The sequence below is a fragment of the Peromyscus maniculatus genome, chromosome 9 (assembly GCF_049852395.1).
Source record: "Peromyscus maniculatus bairdii isolate BWxNUB_F1_BW_parent chromosome 9, HU_Pman_BW_mat_3.1, whole genome shotgun sequence".
In the NCBI taxonomy this organism is placed as follows: domain Eukaryota; kingdom Metazoa; phylum Chordata; class Mammalia; order Rodentia; family Cricetidae; genus Peromyscus; species Peromyscus maniculatus.
Genome location: NC_134860.1, coordinates 34,064,029 through 34,082,889, shown reverse-complemented (window position 1 = coordinate 34,082,889; position 18,861 = coordinate 34,064,029). Strand labels below are relative to the sequence as shown.

Genomic DNA, 18,861 nt, shown 5'->3' with positions numbered 1-18,861 from the left:
CTCCTCCCAGCACGACCACCCCTGGAAATTGGGAAGACTCAGCCTGACTCCCATGTCGTCACCTAAAACCTTCCATACATGTAATGAACCCTGACCAGGCATAGCTTCAAAAAGAGGCAGTGTCTGGGGCATTGGTCCATCTTGGGGGTGGGGCTCTCATGGAGTTTTCCAGGCAGCAGGCTCCCCAGCTTGGGAAGAACCTTTGAATTTTGAAGTTGAGTGCTCTGTTCCTACTGAGGTGGAGTTTCCAGGCAGCCAGAGCCCTCAGAGATGCTGGAGTTTGGCACACTGCCAGAGGATGACGAGCCCAGCCCTTCATTTTACAGTTAAGAGAAATTGAGACCCAGCTCCTTACCCGGTTCGGTTCATCCAGTGGGAGGGTGGCGGAGCGGGCACCCATTGCAGACCCCAGGTTAACTAGGAAGGCTTTACGCAGAGATAGCTGCATAGTCAAGGTCCCTGACGGAGCCCACAACCACTCAGAGGACAACAGAGTGGAAGAGGCTACCAGGCATTGCTTTGGGTTGATAGAGAGCCCAGACCTTCCTGGGTGCTAGAGCTGCAGCCACTAAGGGTTTATAAGGACTTCTAAAGGCACCTAGAGGCAAGCATAGCCGAGCGCTGCTTCTGTGGCTGCAGAGCGACCTCTGCTGGCTGCCAAGCACTCGTCACTTCCCGACCGCAGGGTGCTACGCTCAGGTTCTGGGGTGGCCTTGGAAACCACTCCCTTCGGATGGGTTGAGTGGAACAAGGACATCCTCAGGGGGCCCAGTCATGGCTTGAGATAGAAATGTAAAGGAGACGGTGGCCACCAGCCTTACAGGCATGGAAAGAACAGCGTGTTCATGGTTAGAAGGGCAGAGGTTTCCATATTAGCTCAGCCATGCCTCAGAACTGGGCCGCCAGTGAAAACAGCAGGCACAGAAGCCAGACTGTCCCTTCCATGTCCCAATTCTTCTGCCTAGTGCTAACCTCTCCTCAGGCCCTGGACCCTTAGCTTTCACATCCTCTCCCCTTGCAATGTGGAATTCAGACCCAACACTTCCATTCGTTTCTGGTGTTAATGACCCCAGTCTCCACCATTAATATCAGCAGGTTGGAACAGGAAAGCCAGGATTCTGCCCTAGCTCTTACAAGACCAACGGTAAACTGAGTCACGGTTTCCTCGTTTACAATGTGGGACTACTCCAGTACCCGTCAGTGCCCAGGGTCTGGACCAGCACCTGACCATTAGCAGAAGCTCAACCAGTTGTCACCTAGAAGGTGACCTAGGGTAAATGCAGGGTTTTTTTTTCTTTTGAGACAGAGTGTCAGCAAAACTGGTAATCCTCCTGCCTCAGCCTTGCAAATGCTGTGATGACGCATATGTGTGCCAAGAGTTTCTTGAACACTGGAAGATCATGTCATTTTCCTAGGCCATGCACTGGGCCCCAGCACTGGAGATCCTGCAGTGTTCCCGGGCCAGTGGAAGCACAGGGCTGAGCAGATGGAAACGAACAGTGGATGGATGGATGGATGGATGGATGGATGGATGGATGGATGGATGGATGGATGGATCAGTTGTCCTAGTCGGGTTACTATCACTGTGATGAAACACCGTGACCAAAAGCAACTTGGGGAGGAAAGGGTTTACTTAGCTTACATACACTGAATTACAGCCCACGGTGGGGGGGGGGGGGGGGGCGGGAACCAAGGCAGGAAGTCAAATGGGATGGGGCCCTGGAGCTGATGCAGAGGCCGTGGAGAGATGCTGCTTACTGGCTTGCTCCCCATGGCTCGCTCAGCCTGCTTTCTTGTAGAACCCAGGACCACCAGCCCAGGGATGGCACCACCCACAATGGGCTGGGCCCTCTCCCATCAGTTACTAATTAAGAAAATGCCCCACAGGCTTTTCTGGCCACAACCTGATGTTATGAAGGCAGGTTTTTGTGTTTTTTTTTTTTTTTTCCCAACTGAGGCTCCTTCCTCTCAAATGACTTTAGCTTGTGTCAAGTTGACATAAAACTACCCAGGACATCAACAAACAAGACAGTCACTGAAATGATAAAGAAATGATGGGCCTGGAGTTGGGTGTCAGGGAGTATAAACATTTGACAAGTACCAGGACAGTGAAATGAGGGTCGGGATGACGACGGGAGAAATAAATACACCACAACCCCCACTTTCACCTTCTTGCTGGAAGACTGCAGGATAACGCTGGGCACCCAGGGCCCCTCCAGGGCAGGACTGCCAGTGTTGAAGGGGGAGGCTAATAGCGGGAAGGCTGGGCAAGGTCGTCAGGTGTAGCACCACCCAGTGACACCCTCTCTCCTCTCTCCTCAGGCTGGACCACGTTCATGGCTCTCGGGTAGAAACCAGCGAAACGGCCAGAATGAATTCTATGGACAGGCACATCCAGCAGACCAATGACCGTCTGCAGTGCATCAAGCAGGTGAGTGTGGCCGGCTGGCAGGGTGCAGAGGGGAGGCAGGGAGCAGGTCTGTGCTGCAGCAGGATGGTCCCTGAGGGCCAGCCTAACCCTAGACTCTCACACACACATGAACGCCAGCACCGCCTCACCCAGACCCAGCTGTGTGACTCTGGGCCAGTGTGCTGCCTTCCCTGGGCTTTGCTTCCATGCTTTGAGCTGTGGTGAACATGCAGTGAGGCGTCTCGCACCGTGGTCCACTTCCTGCCACGTCCCTTCCCAGACCTCTGCTCCCCGGCTCCCTGCTCCAGCTATTTGCTAACAACAGTGAGAAAAGGCCTGGTATGGTGACGCACTTCTGTGGTTGCATACACTAGGTAGATGGAAGCAGGAAGTTCGGGAGTTCAAGATCATTTTCAGCTACTTCTCGGGTTTGAGGCCAGGCTGGGCTAGATGAGACCCTATGCCAAAAAGTTACAAGAAAAGGTTCTTGGAAACTAAATCATTTTACAGAAAAGAAACTGAGGCACAGAAAGGGAACAGTACCTTAGTGGTGTTAGGACAACTTCATCCTACAGTGTGGGGGTTACCCCAGCTTACCCACACACTGACTGAGCCCCAGTGGCAGTTCACCGCCAGCACCCCGGACATGGGTTGTTGGTAAGTAGGGAACTCCTCACTAGACACGCCCCACCAGAGATAACTAGAAATGATGCTCTACCTTGGGCCCAACCTCCAGCCGAGGACTGTGGAGTCTCAGGCATTACAACTTAATCAAAATAGAAAGGCAATTGTCTGCATGCATGGATGACAAATATGTCTGCTGGGTGGACCCTGACAGGTGCAGGCTGTGGCTCCCACCCTGGGCCTCATAACCTTGGGCTCCCGCACCAAATTCTTCTGGCACAGCCTTCCCAGCCACACTCCCAGCCGCCAGCGGTCCCTGGCACCAGCACCCCAGCACCTTGCAGCCCTTCTCAGCAGCCCTCTGGGTTGGCTGCTCCTCTTCTTTAGCCTGAACCAAAGCTTCCGCTTCACAGGGTGCACTTCTCAGGGCTCTTGGTCATCTCAGTGCCACAGGAAGAATCCTGAACTGCGAATCAGTTCACTGTGCCCGGCAACCTCCCCAGGCCCTAGGCAGTTTTCAGAGCATCAGCACACCCTGTGCCTGAGCTCAGGGGCTTCTTGGTCACCTGGTAACCAACCTCACCTATTCTGCTCCCCTCCTGAGCAGAGATGAGAGGATCTCTCAAAGTCCACAGTGTCCTACCTGGGGCTCAGTCCATCCAGGGTGGGGCCATAGTATTTTGGGTGGGTGCAGAGGAGAGTGGACCAATAAATGGTTCTATAAGAGGATGGTGGGTGAGTGGGTAGATGGACATATGGCTGGGGAGTTAGATGAGTGGGTAGGTATAGATGATAGATGGATAGATGAATGGATGGGTGGCTGGCTGGATAAATTGGCTTTTAGATGAATGGACAGATGAATGAGTGGATGGGTAAGGAATAGATAAAGTAATTAATGGACAAATGGGCGGATGGGCAGGTAGATATGTGGATGGATTTGTTCTGGATGGATGAATGGATAGACACATGGATGGATTGTGTGATTCACAGAGGGACTGCTGGGTAGCTGGGAGCCAGCCCTGGTTGGAGCATTGGTGTGCGCAGTTCCTGCCCACACACTCAACAATCATGGATCTAGCTCCAGTCCCCTGAGGAATTGTAGAGATGGGCGGGCTTTCTGATGGGAAACAGGGCATTGGAATCCGGGATCAGCCACTGCTGAGAGCCTCTGCCAGTGATTCAAAATGTGTCCCTACTCCAGCTGTTCATCCTAAGCCTGTCCCTTTCCCTCCCGGGGCCACTGGGGTCCCTTGTGAAGTGGCCAGGTGGAGAGAACCTGTCATGAGGATAGCTGGACACCCACCCATCACTCCTTTCAGACCTTACCTTATGCCGGGACAAGGAGTATCTAGGAAGTTGCTTCTACCCTCTAGATTCTAGAGTCTATAGACTTTTTTTTTTCTTTTTTTGGAGCTGAGGATCGAACCCAGGGCCTTGCGCTTGCTAGGCAAGCGATCTACCACTGAGCTAAATCCCCAACCCGAGTCTATAGACTTAAGAGAAGTCTATGGTCATAAGAGAAGCAAGGCTTCCTGCATAGGAAGCACCATTTGCCTCCAGCCATGCCTGGCCCCACGCTGTAACATGCTTATCCCACACTTCTATACTTGGCCATAGCCCTGCAAGCTGCCACCGCCCCACCCCCACCTTTCCTAGATGAGGCCTCTGAGGTTCAGTAATATCCTTGGGGCTGCGTGACTCCATGGCTGGGCTGGAGTTGGGGTCAGGTGTGCACTTTGTGGGTCAAGACACAGTCTCTCTTCGTACTGAAGCCATATTGAGGCTGCGGGCAGCAACCAGAGCAGAGAGGCAAGGGCCTCAGCCGAGGCCACAGAGCTCCAGGCAAGAACCAGCTAAGGGACGCTATGCTGCTGTTTACCTCATCTGTGGGATACATCCCATAATGAGCCAGCTGTGTGTGAGTGAAGAGGGAGACACAGGCTGGCAAGATACAGAAGGCTGGAGCTCCAAGAGGGCCTGACCAAGAGCAGGCTTGGGGATCGGCCTCGGAGGCCGTCCGGGAGCTCAGATCTCTAAAGAGCATTGCTGTGACCACCGGAGGAGCATTGCTGACACTGCCGATTGGTTGTGACATCACATAAATAAATGAAACACCTAGTTGTCAGCGGGAGTGCAAGCCAGAAGGAGCTGCTGGGCTGCCACGCTCCATCAGAGCCCCAGCATTCCCTGAGGCCTCTGAAAGGCAGAGAAGAAGAAAACGTAGAAACAGAAGCAAAGGCAGGCAGCCATTGTCCCAAAGAGTGGGGCTGTGTATGCAGGCCCCTCCTCTCCTGGTGATCTTGTAGAAGGAGCTGCCACTTTAGAGAGCCAAGCCTGAGAGCCTCGCACAGCTGGGCTCCCACAGGGGAGGCAGGGAACTTCTGGGAGACGGAGATGGAGCCGAGGGCCGCCCCATGTGGAACCACCCCACCTGTCAGGCACTCTGCCTGGACTACATAAGCCCAGTCTTGTTTAATCCTCACTCGGCCCCATGACACGGGCTGTGTCTGCTCACCTGACCCTTTTCTCCACTCTGTTTTTTGTTTTCCCTCCCTTTTTCTCATGGAGAGGGGTGTTCTCATTGAGTTCACTTATCTCTCCTCACTGTAAGCTCTTCCTTGCATGAACCATACTATGACAAGCGCGAGGAACCAAACCACCCATGACCCTGTGGGCAGTTCATCCTCCCCATCTTACAGATGGATGACCGAAGCGAGGAGAGGTGAAGGGACCCATCCTAGATTAATAAGGGGCGCACGCAGGCAGAGTGATCCCAGAGCCCTGACCCCAGAGGGACTCCCAGAGCCCTATCCGGGGATTCTAGCTCCTAGGCCCACCCTGCCTTGGTTGCCAATCCACTCAAGCCACAGGCAGGTGGGTTACAGGGTTCATCTAGGCCAGTGTGATCTGCTGTCCCTACCATTACCAAGGGTCCTGGAGCTGCTGGCATCCTGTATGTGTACAACTGGTTTCTACCAGGACCTTGGAGATACCCTGTGATATCTTCCAAAACCCCTTTGAGACCTCTCCCCAGCAGCTGCATCCTCAGAGCACTTGGATGTCTGATGGCTCCGGCCTTCCTTTACCTGCCCTGGCTCTTTCTTTGAAGTGGGTTACTGGCCTTATCCTGCTGCAGTGAGCCAGGCCTTGTATAGAGGGGTGGTTGATAAAGCTGGATAATCTGGCCTGCCTTCTGCCCATTCTGTGGGTGTCCTTTCTGACCAGGCCTGGGGTGGCCTCCTCCGGCAGCCTCAAGCCTTTCCTCTTTCTCCACAGCACTTACAGAACCCCGCCAACTTCCACAATGCTGCCACGGAGCTGCTGGATTGGTGTGGAGACCCGCGAGCCTTCCAGCGGCCCTTTGAACAGAGCCTTATGGGCTGCCTGACGGTGAGTCTCCACCTCCCCGACCCAGCACCCAGGGAAACACGGATGTGGGGCAGCTGCCCACACTGCAAGCTGGCCCTGCAGGTGCCTGCCGTCCCCCCCAGGTCTGATATGGGTTGTGTGGCTTCCTCACACTATTGAGAAGCACACTGTGGGGACCAGTACTCCATGAGAAGCAGGACAGCTCAACTTCTAAGAACTCTGCCTTCCTTTCCCATGGCCACTTGTCCCTTTATTTGCCGAACATTCATTGAGTTGCCCTCTGGTCATCTACCCATCCACTCAAGAACACGTATCAGGCCCCAGTTACCTTCATCCATCTGGACAAATAAACCTTGATTGATCCCTTACTTAACATGTGTGGCCCCCTCTGCCAAGTCCTGGAAACTCCAAGAGGAATAAAACTTTCTTAAGCTTGATTTCTTAGTAAGGGACAGCTGTGTAGAGAAATGACCGAGAAACCAGTGTTAGAGCTGCATGGATCCTTTATCAGCTGAAAGGTGGGGCTGGTCGTGCAAAACCTCACATGCATATGCCACAGCTGGCCAAGCTGCTGACCACAGCCAGGTCCCTGGGCCACAAAGCAGCATGTGCAAAGGCCCTTGGTGTCCAAAACACGGGGTAGGGCTCTAGGATCCAGACTGGACAGGACCTTAAACCTGAGGCCCAGAACTTGAGACCGGCGAGAAGGACCTGAGGGGTCTTTCCTCGCTTTTAAGTGTTCCCCCTAACCATGTAGCTTGCATTTGAAAGTGAAACTGGTGAGACAGTTAACTGTCCTCAGAAGACCTGTAGTGGGCTTGGAAGGGAGCGTGGATGACGCTGTGGGAGCCTGTGTGTCCCGGTTGTGGAATGGAGGCGTGGCCAGGCAGGAATGGTATCTCTTGAGGGGCTCCAGCCAGGAGGGAAGCAGAGAGCACAGTTTAGCTCTACCTTCCAAGGGGAAACATGGTGAGCGCATAATCGGCCTCTCTCGCTCTGAGAAAGGCTGAGCTTCCTGCGGCACATGCCACCTCCCAGAATCGACCTGTCCCTTCCAGCTGCCCGTTTTACAGAGGACACTAAGACTCACAAGTGACTGCCGTGGCACCCAGACTTGAAAACAGCTTAGTCTCTAGCTGAGGCCCGCCTGAACCTAGAGGAGATGTTCCAGTCTGTCTGTAACATGGCCCAGACCCTCCCGAGACTCTTCTGTCAGAAGCTGCCCCCATCTGTCTCCCTCAAACCACCTGCATGGTCCTGTCTTCCTCGTCCTTCAGCCCCCAAGCTCCCCTCTCCTCTCAACTGCCTAATCCTCTTTGTGGGATCTGGGTCCGGCCTAAGCCCCATAGAGAGGGCCAGATGTTGCCCAGGCCCCAGTTTCCTGTAACTGTAGTGGCAAGAGAAGGTGGGGGCCATGCACAGAATATCATCAAACAAACTAATATGCTTCCCCAGCATATACTGCCCCAAGCTTGGCCCTGCCCAGATCATGGACCTGAGGGAGATACTGGCCCTGGCCAGCCTGGATAGACCAGGAACTAGCACTGCCTTGACTTTATCATCCAGCAGACATTTACCAAGTCTCTGCTGGTAAACACAGTAGGAACTCAGGTTCCCAGGGAAGAACCAACAACAGGCCAGGAGAACGGAACCTGGGTGTCAGCTGGAAGGGACAGGTACTGGTGGCAAAGAAGCAGAAGATTGAGAGCTGTGCTGGCGTATGCACAGTAGCTGTGGGGGTCTGTTCTGGAAGTGAGCAAGCAACAAGGCAGGCCTTCCTTCCTGGAGGAGGGACTCCGCCCCGAGGACCCCGATGAGCCTTTCCAAGCAGAGGGCACTGTGTCCGTTCACTGGGTCCTCTCACCGCATCCCCACAATAAAGCATGCTGTTGCACCTGTCCTCCAGCCCGCCCCCCAACCAGAGGGAGCCCTCAAAAGCCCCTCTGTTGCCCCCCCACACACACACACCCCAACACACACACACAAACATGGCCCCAGCTGCACAGGCCTATGAGCTGAGGAGAGCCTGCTGCAGGAGGAAATTGGAGAGAGGACAGTCATAGAAGTTGACCTTGGTATCCAGTCTCTTTTCTGGGGCTCCATCTTCATGGTAGATATAAAGAATGTTCCAGGTAGGCAGGGAAGCGGGGTGGGGGTGGGTCACCATCCTCATCTAGTGCTGCCTGCAAGAGGAGATGAATACAGGGTAAGGAGGATAAGGTCTCCCCAACACACACACACCACCACCACCACCACCACCACCACCACCACCGGACCGCAGGCTTGGGTCCCTCCCTAGCCAAAGGCAGCTAAGCCTGTAGGTTGACACAGTTCCCTAGGTGACCTCTGAGAGCTGGCTCCAAATTCCTCCAGATCCGGCTTACTTTGAAGATATAAATTAAAAACCACTCAGCTGCAGGCAACACATGGACATGGAGGGGGTGTTGTTATCGTTGTTGTTGTTTGGGTTTCTGTTTTGTTTTGTTTTGCTTTTTGTTTCTTTGCCACTAAATTCTAAACTGCCCAGGTTCAATTTAAGTGTGAGGCTCTGGGCCACAGGCCACCTGAACTGAGCCCTGGAGGCCTGTCTGGACTCATTCCAATCTACCAGCTGTGGGAGATTTGTACCCATCTCACAGGTGGAAGTAACTGAGGCCCAGGGAATAGGTAGTCACTTGAGTGATGTGGGATGACTGGCAAGGAGCACCTGCAGACCTCAGATTCAGAGCATCAGCTGCAACAGCAGGACCATATACTCCCTTAAGCAAGTCCCCTCCCGGTCCTGTGTCTGGGACAGTTTTTCACCCTTTGAAGTATTGAAACTAAACACCCCTGCCAGGTGTCCCTCTCAAGGTCTAGGTACGCGCGGCAGCCAGGCCCGGCAGAAGGGCAGCCTCACACTAGCTGGGTTTTAGCATGCATCCTGTCTAGTAGGGCAGCCACTTGTCTTCATGCCTAGGGACTCTCGCTGGAGTACAGCTAGGCCTCTCTGAGATACAAGCTGCCCAGAGAGACACACCTTACCAGTGGCCACTGGACCCTACCTGGTAAAATTTTCTTGGGGGCCGGGCAGCACGTGAGACTGTCCAGTGTCACCGGCTGGGGCTTGTTCTGTCACCTGTGCTGTGTGGGCTTAAGGAAACCCTTTCTGGGTCTCAGCTTCTTCAACAACAACAACAAAAAACCTGCTTGAGCCCACAGCCCCTTCTACAAGCCAGACTTGGCAATAGCAGACCCACCAGCTCGCTGGCCTGAAGTCTTCACAGCCTGCTCATGACCCTACAGCCTGCTCATGACCCCAGGCCGCTCTTGCTCAACTCAGCTAGAATCATTTTTCCAAACCAGAGCAGCAAGACTGGCCGGTATCGGCCAGGCACAAAACCTTTGCCTTGCTTCCCTGACCCAGAGCCCAGGGGCCTCCCTGGAGGTGGGGAGCTGTGGCTTTGACCTTTCATTGGCCAGACTACCTGGACCACACACACACACATACTACACCCTTGTCCTCTGGGAGCCAAGTTCTCAGTATACTGTTAATGGCGTCAACATTCCCCCAGCAGAACCTTCGTCCTGCACAGTTCAAATGCAGGGACTCCACAGCTGAGCTCCCTGATGCCCCCCTAGGCTGTTGTGCCAGAAGGCACTCAAGGGGAGTGAGGAAGGTTCTGGACTTTCTGAACTGCAACATCTAAACTGCAGCTCAGAAAGTCGAGAACCTTCCCCCACTTCCCTGAGTGCCTGCCTTGAAAAATCTCCATGAGCCAGATTGTATTAGGGATCCGGGCCAAGACAGTGAGGAGCCTCCACCCTAGGTGGCTAGAGACTCAGAGAGCCTGTGGGAAAGAGACTTGGGGAGCAGGGAAGGATTCTGTTTGCATCAGAAGCTAAGCAAACATCCCAAAGTGAAATTAGCTGCCTCCCCCCACCCCCGCGCCCCCATCCTGGCTGGCATTGGCCCTGCAGGGGGTTCCCAAGAGAAGAGACAAAGGGCCCAGAGCTCTGATCTAGCAGGTACTGGTTGTCCTGGGGAAGGGGACACCATTGGCTCCTCCCTGATTCTGTGACCCTCCATCTGGCCTTCTGGGTCCCTTCAGTTGAAATGAGGAGGGAGTCAGGCATGGGGATATGTCTGCAGTGCTCCAAAGCATCCCAGGTTGGAAGCCAGACTGGGCTACATAATGATACCCTCCCAAAGAAAGAAAGAACAGGATGAGGGAGAAAGGGAAAGGAGCTGGCCTCACAGGCGTGGTTGGAAGGTTTTCCCTTTCAGCTCTAGGGCCCTTGCGGCAATCCCCCAAAGTGGGCAGGAAAAAATGCCTTGCTGTTGTGATGGCTCTGGATGCCAGGCTAAACCCACAGCAGCCCTGAAGCCTCACAGCAGCCTCCAAGTAGGTGGCCCCCAGAGACCTAAGGACTGAGTCTGGACTGAGTCTCCCTTCCTCAGCAGCAGGGGCGTCTGGGAAGACTCCTCCCGACTCAGCCATGGCCCTCCCCCCCCCCCCCCCCCCCCCCCCCCCCGCCCTCCTTCCTGACTCATTCTCCAAGTTGCTTCCTTTCAAACAAGGAAGCATTGTCCTGCCACTGTTAATGAGGTGAGAATATAGACCTGGAAGCAACAGGTCACCCAGGGATAGTTCTTCCTAGGACGGTCAGATGGGCGAGAGCCTCCAGGGTCTCTCCTTGGACCCTGGGGAAACCCAGTTCCACACAACACCCTCCAAGGCTCCCATCTCTCCGGATGGATAAGATTCAGGGCTTACTCTCACTTGGTGCTAAGTCAGACCCCAGGCTAAGCTCCAGGATACAGGGGTCTGCATTTCTAGGCTGAGGTGTGATGATCTACAGAACCAAGTAGATCATCCGGTCCGCCTGCTTTAGGAGCCGTTAACGCACACTAGGCCACCCTGCCTGCCAGCTACGGGAAGAGCAGGAAATCCCAAGTCCCTGTTTCTCAGGGCATGGCTGTTGATGCAGGACAGTGAGGGATCCAGGGCATCTCCAGGAAACCCCCAGGATGTGCTGATGCCTGGGAACAGCAGAGGCAGTGAGCACCTGCTGTATGGTGGGGGAGGCCTGAAGAGAAAGAAGCATCCTGGGCCTGGGCCTGGGAAGGTAAGTTCAGGAGCCCTGGGGTGACGCCTAGCGCCTAGCTGGGGTCATTCTGGCTAAGGTGGTGTTACCCCTCTAGCTAATGGCTAGCTAGAAGGTGATCATTCTAAGCCATTGAAAGAGACCCACTAGAATCCTAGCTCCCCTGGCCTTAGACCTCAGCTGTAGCCTGGCCGCTTCGCCTGCTTCATTTTGCAGAGGGCATGTGTCCCTACCGAGGCTCAGAGCTCTGATGAACTGGTAACTCACCCTGGATTTCCCTCTTCCCTGCTGTCAGGTGGTTAGCCGCGTGGCTGCCCAACAGGGGTTTGACCTGGACCTGGGCTACAGACTCTTGGCCGTGTGTGCTGCCAATCGAGACAAGTTCACCCCCAAGTCTGCTGGTAAGTACCTATCTGGGGCTCCACAGGTGGAGCAGGAAGGTGGAGAGAGCCTCAGTTGGTCTAGAGGTGGTGCAAGCCTCTGAGGATGAATGGCTGAGCAATCAGCTCTAAGGGCCTCCAGATGGGGCTCAGCTCAGTGTGTCTCCCAGCACAGGGGCACCACAGAGCTACCAAAGGTTCCCAGATATACCACACCCCAGCATAGGCACTGTGCTGATGGTAGGCCGGGCATCTTCTCGTTCGATCCCTGCAGTGAGCGTTTGACATATGCCTTGTGTTATCTGTCCAATTGCGCCAGTGAAGAAACCGAGGCTCAGAGAAGCAGAAGACGTCTTCCTGGTCACGGAGCTATACTACAGAGTTAACATGCATAGTGACCCTTACACACCATTCATTCATTCATTCACTCACTTACTCACTCATTCATTCATTCATTCATTCAAAACCCATTTAAAGCGAACAAACAAAAATGAACCTGTCAATCTAGCATTTCTAAAAACCTTTTCTGCATAACATTGTCTATTGAGACTTGGCCACAGCATATGGCTCATGAGCCCATATTTTACAGAGGCCAGGGAAGGTGCTGACCTTCGTTCTGTCCTGGGGGAACACATCACAGTTACTGGAATTTGGGGGCAACTTGAGCAAAAAAAAAAAAATGGACCCCGTCTCAATTTTTTTTTCTTTTTTAAGATTCGCTTTTGCATCTGCCACCAGCCTCATAAATGTGCTTAGGCAGCAGGTACATTCAGACGTCTGCCTTTGCTTAGTGAATGACCTCTAGACCTGTTTGATCTCTTGGAAAGGCAGGAATGATATTGAGACTTGCCTTGCAGGGACCATGGTAAGTTCATGTCAAGTGCCTAGTCGGGATGATACTAACATTCTTTATTGATTCAGAATGAGTGGATAAATGATGATAATGTGGGGTGTGCATGCACAGGTGTGCACACATGTTGAAGTGTCTGTAGGTTCAAACAGATGTGCACACAAGTTGGAGTGTCTGTAATTCTAGCTGTGCTCAGGCTCTGAAGGACGTGTCTAGGAGAGATTGGGAAGTGCAGACCATGCTGGGTCAAGGGAAGCTTTCCAAAGTTGAGAAAGAGTTGGCTATTCTGACAAAACCAGGGGCAGACACCTTCACGGAGGAAAGGGGCCTTGTGTGCAAAGGGCCTTGAGTGGCAGGGGAACCGGGCTTTGTGTCAGAATTAAAACAAGGATGGTGCTTCTGAAACCTAGAGCATGGGGCCAGGGGCTGCTCATGGAGTCAGTGGCAGCTGAATCATATAGGCTTTGTCTTCAAAGTTGTGTTCTCTATCCTGAGAGTCATGGAAATGTGGGTAAAGATCTCAAGTCTATGACAGCCATGTCTGCTAGCACAGGGAACAGATTGCATGGGGCAGGGGTCGGTGTGGACACACGGGCCAGCAGCAGATCTCTGGGGAGACCACCGGGGCATGGCCTTGTTGTAGAGTGCTCGCCTGGTGTCCTTGCTTCCTATTGTGATAAACCACCACGATCAAAAGCAACTTGGAGAGCAAAGGGTTTATTTCCACTTACAGATAAACCCTCTCCCATCTGGAAGGGAAGTCAAGGCCAAAACTCAAGGCAGGAACCTAGAGGCAGGACCTGAAGCAAAAGCTGCTTGTTGGGTTGCTTCTCATGGCTTGCTCCGTTTGTTTGTTTGTTTATTTGTTTATACAATCTGGGACCACCGGCTGGGGATGGCACTTCCCACAGTGAGCTGGGCCTTCCCACATAAGTCATTAGTCAAGAAGGTGTCCCACGGACCTGCCTATATGCCAGTTTGGTGGAGGCACTTTCTCGAGTGAGGTTCTCTTTTCCCAGATGACCCCAGCTGCGTCGAGTTGACAGGAAACTCGCCAGCACACCCAGCATGCAGGCTTCTCCCTCGTGCAAATAAGTAAATAAACAAAATCACACAAAATCAAGAAAGAGTATGTCGGCAGAGAGGGAAAAGGTCAATGGGAGAGTGGCTGCTCTGGAAGCCAGAGCTACTTCTTAGTGTGTGTGTGTGGGGGGGGTGACTCAGGCCTTGTAAACCTGTCCCCTGGATCTCTTAAACCCCTCTCCTGCTGGCTCATACCGTAGTCTGTGGAGTGCTGTAAACCTCAGCCCTGTGAGACACAGAATACTATCTACATTTGAGAGGGTGAGGATGCTGTTCAAAGAGGTCTTGTGGATGTCTGCAGTCACACAGCTCACAGATGATCCGGCTGGGACTAGGACTCCAGCCTTCGCTGAGGGCGTTGCCTGCTCCATCGGAGCTGACCCCAGGTCTGATCAGATCCTAGACCAGCAGACCTCTGCTCCCATCTAGAATCCAAGCACTCTTTGACTTGGCACAGGTCTCTCCAGCAGGATGCTGTACTCTCTGGGTACCACGTCATCACTTCGGAAGCAGGGATTTGCTCTCTTTTGTCTACATAGCAGCAGGGCAAGGTCACAGTTCACAGCACCCCTTCCGGTCCTGGTGTCCGTGTTCTCCTTTGGCGACTGGTGATGCAGCATGCTGCGCCTTGGCAGAAGTGGAGTCCCTTGCTGGGATTCAGGCCTGTCAGACCCAAGAGCCCTGACTCACTGCCTTTCCGAGGTGTGACACCAAGAAGGAAGGGCATCCCCTGCTTGGGAGGGTGGAGGCCAGTCTTAGGAGGCTGCAACAGCTGGTGTCTTTCAAGGGATGAAGGGCTTCCTGGGCACAGGCTGAGTCTCTCAGCCACCTCGCCTGCCTCCGAGCTGTGCAGTCAGAGGTTTGTCCGCCTCCCGCATAGCTGCCTCTGGGAACTCAGGGCTCCTTCCATGTGGGCTAAGAAAGAGACCCCAGCTGGTGCCTGACATCGTGGGCACCAGTAGATGCTGCTTGCCAGCCATCCTCCTCCGTGTCCCTGTCCCCAGCGCTTCTCCTGACCTACCTCGTCCTTCTACCCTGGGCTCTGAGGACAAGTGGGTCCATTATCAGATGGAATTTTCAGGTGCGTGTGCTTCTCCAAGCCTCCCGAGAGGCCTTGGTCCTGGCCCTCTGTGCTCAGAGCCTGTGGCAGCCCAGCTGCCCTCCCTTCCCCACTTGCCCGGGCTCCGCTCTGTCTAGCTTGCCTGTCCAGTGTCTCTGTCCTTCCTCCCCAGGGGCCTCTGCTGTCTGTTCCTTCCTTGCCGGTCTTGACCAGCTCTAGCTAGCCTCCTTGGCTCTCTGTGCCTGTGTGGGTTTCTTTGTGTCTCAGATTTTATCCCCACACTTGGTCCACGTGGCTGGCTATACATGTGTGTGGCTGTGATGGCATGCATGTCTTTATGTGAAGTTATGTGTGGTGTGAGATTGCCTATCGTGGGTTTGTGCAGTGTGTGTGTGTGTGTGTGTGTGTGTGTGTGTGTGTTGCTGTGAGTGTGTTCAAGGCCATCTCCTTGTGTATGCATGCCTGGTATTTCTGAATGTGTGGGTGTGTACATGGTATGCATCTCTCTCTCTCTCTCTCTCTCTCTCTCTCTCTCTCTCTCTCTCTCTCTCTCTCTGTGACAGTGGGTCATGCATGTGTACATTGTGTGTGCCTAGGTCTGTATGTTTACATTGCCATCTGTCTGTATGCTCACGCCTAGTATTTCTGACTGTGTTGAGTGTGTAGACATGTATGTATCTGATGAGTCTTTCTGTTTATAGTGTGTATGTGGAAGGATCTCGGTGCATGGAGACCTGTGAGTGTGCACAGCTGTGTGTGGGCTCTGGAGGTGGTGCACGCCTGTGACTGTGTGACTGTGAATGGCTGAGCAGTGTGCATGCGCGCACGTGTGTGTGTGTGTGTGTGTGTGTGTGTGTGTGTGTGTGTGTGTGTGTGACTGGCTGCATCTGTGGGCGCCTCTCCCACCCTTCTGCCTTCTGTCTCTCCTGTCAGGAGGCCAGGCTGGGGCTCGAGAAGGCCATGGAATGAGATCATGCTGCGAGGAGAGATGCTTTGTCAAGAGTGCTGGCGGAGAGTGGGGCTGTGTGCCTGACTGTGGCTGTGAGCAGGGTGGTGGCTGTGAGCAGGCTCAGGCCTGGGGGCAGCACTGTATGGCAGGAGCAAGAGAGAGAGACAGAGACGGAATGCAGAGCATGAGCGGGGCCCAGACACTACAGCAAGCCGCCCAGGCAGCTGCCTCCACGTGGGGCCCTCTGATGCCCAACCCCCAGCTCTTTGTTCTGCTGCAGCCTTTAGCCTCTGCGCACACGGGAGCAGGAGCACGCGTGCGCACATGCACTCAGCATCCTCATCTTGAGGCTCCTGAGGGGCCAGCTGCACCCCATCCCCCACCCCCTACCTTTTCCTAGCATAGAAGGTCACCTGCCCAGCCCCCAGCACCTGACACCTCCCAGACTCTCCTCCAAGACTGTAGCGATGCCCGTCAGCCCCCTCCGCCACCACATGCCAGCCCGGAGTCACTTGGCAGGCTGTACTGAAATGTCAGCCTCTTCAGCACTGAGTGGTTCAGCCTTCTGGCTACATGGTGGGAGTAGCAGACAGTCGCCATGTCCAAGGTCCCCAAGAGTCCCCTGCATGCTTCTGCTGGTGTTCATGCTTGAAGAGGTCTATGCAGCCTCAGCTGACCCTCTGAGCAGCCAGCACATGTTGAAATAACACACTAGAGAATGTCGGAGCTCAGAAGGTAAGCAGCCCAGGGACCAGAGGAAAGGAGGCTGCACAATGGGGCTGGGGCAGGGGTGGGGATGCCTGCTCTTTTCCTTTCCACGCTTCCTTCTCCCTGGCGTAGCCAAGGCTGTGGGTTCTTTTGGGTGTTGTTGGCATAATGGGAGTGTGGGAGCCCAGCTAGCATGGGAGGCATCAAGGATACCCAGGGCCACTCTGACAGGCACCAGTGGGCTTTTGGAGAAGGGACCACAGAGGCAGAAGAATGGTCAGAGTGGGAAGAGATAACCTTCCCTAGGGACAGGCAGAGGACACAGCCAGGCTGCTCAGGACTGGGTGTGACAACAGAACTACCAGGTAGCTTTAGAAAACGCCTGTCAGCTGTCTGCCTTTGCTCTTTGTGGGGTAGCACCATCATGCAGATGTCTCGCTTCCTTTGGATGGGAACCATGGGTCTGCATTCCCAAGAGGGATACAGTCTAACAAGTTCCCCCTTGGGGACACATGCTGTGCCCAAACGCCTACCTACTGCCCTACCCTGCCCCCCAGCCTGCCACTGCGGACAAGCCTGTGTCTGATCTCTGTTCTAAGCACACCCTCACACCTTCCAGCGCAGCAGCCAAAGCCCCGAAACAGGAATGGAAACAATGTAGCTTGCTGGCTTCCAGTTCCCAAATATGTATGTGTCGGCTCTGTTTCCCTGATGTGTGACATGCCCGTAGCCTCCAAGGGAGGTGTCCGCTGGTCATAGTAGAGGCATTGAGACATGCCTTGCCTCTCTCTGCCTGTGATCTGTGGAGGAAGGTCTTAGGAGACACTGGGTCCCACCCTAGAGCTCTCAGTCCAGGGGTAGGGGCTGAAACGGGGACTTCCACAGTAGCTTGTGTGGCAGCCCTGGAGTTCATTTGTCATGGGGCTGGGATGGGCCACAGGCATCCAAAGCCAGTTAGATTATTTCAACTTCTACCACCCGGGACTCCGTACACCAGGGAAGGCAGGTCAAGACCAGCATCCTCCTGTCTCGGGAAAATAAGCCTTCTTGCACCCACCTGACTGCACGGTGGCTCTGTGGCGCCTCCGTGGTGGGCCGCACTCCCGGTCTCATGGTGTCATGGCTTCTTCTATCTCTCCCTTCACCCTCCCCCATAGCCTTTCTCCACCCTCCCTGCCTCTGCCCACCCCAACAGAGCTCTCAGCTGCCTTCCCTTCAGCATGGAGGACAAATGGCCCCATTCAGGGACACCCGCCAGAGCTGTCTCTCTAAGACAAAGCTGTGTGCAGCTCCGCGTGAAAAACGGCTCGCGGCCGCCCAGTGAGCAAGCAGGATTGGTGGGTGCAAATTGCAGGGGATTTGTTAACGGCTGCCAGCTCCCCCAGAGATAGCAGGAAGGCAAGGCCTTGTCCTTGAAACGCTGGCAGGCTGGGGCACCTTTTCAAGGCCAGAGACAGACTTCCTCCTGGACACCACCCCCACCCCCACGTGGACTCTCTGCGTAGAGCTGGGATGTGGAGGAGGACTTGGCTTCCTTCCTCCTACAGGACCTTCTGCCTGTCCCAGGCCAGGTCCCCTTGGAAATGGCTCTGGATTTTATTGCCAGCCCCTGGGAACTGACTAACGATCAGATATGTGTAGTGGCCAAAACCTATGTGCTCAGTGCTATATGGGAGAGGTCACTGGGCCACACCCATTTACAGAGGAGGAAACTGAGGCCCTGAGAGGGCCAGACAGACTCCAGCCCAATGGCTCCCAGCGCTGGTGACAGAATTTACTTGTAGGAGGGTCACATTAGGGTCCCAGGAAGCTATCCTTTCTCCTGAATGACCACGAGTGACCCAGGAAGACAGGTTGTCCTGAGGCAATGGCCCCAGGTCCCCCAACTCCCAGCCCCCTGAGGGATGTGGCCTGGGATCTGGTGACCTTGTTCTGCTCTTCAGGAAAGAGGGACAGTGGGAAGAAACTTGTGGACCCAGCATTCCCAGGCTAAGGAGTTTCGGGGAAGGGAGGGCAGGAGGATAGTCCCCAGGGTGTTGAAAGTTCACACTGGAGAAGGGTCAGAGTCACGTCAGAAAGCAGGCCGATGTGGGAAGAGCATCCCTCTCAGGGAAAGAAAGGGCTGAGGTTCTCCATGGCCACAGTGGCCACTGAAAACAAGGGCCGTGTTGGAATGCCTAGGGCACCATCAGATCAGCCTTTTAAGAACAACAACCAGCTTCACCGAGGAAGAGCACACCAATTGGTTGTCCAATACTAAATGGTCAGCCTTGAAAACACGCTAACACATAGCATTATATGGACGGAGCAGATTGCATTTATTTATCTAGAAATGTACAC

At 54.2% G+C, this 18,861-nt stretch overlaps 1 protein-coding gene across 4 annotated transcripts in view; it reads left to right on the top strand.

Annotated features, from left to right (window-relative positions):
- Positions 1 to 18,861, top strand: part of Zmiz1 (zinc finger MIZ-type containing 1) — a 204,935-nt gene that overhangs the window by 104,605 nt on the left and 81,469 nt on the right. For all 4 annotated transcript variants that reach the window (XM_006991625.4, XM_006991626.4, XM_006991624.4 and 1 more), the window contains exons 4-6: positions 2,323 to 2,431; positions 6,311 to 6,424; positions 11,787 to 11,892. In XM_006991625.4, coding sequence (XP_006991687.1) covers positions 2,372 to 2,431; positions 6,311 to 6,424; positions 11,787 to 11,892 — 280 coding nt within the window. In that variant the 5' untranslated portion in view covers positions 2,323 to 2,371. The remainder of the gene's footprint in view (positions 1 to 2,322; positions 2,432 to 6,310; positions 6,425 to 11,786; positions 11,893 to 18,861) is intronic.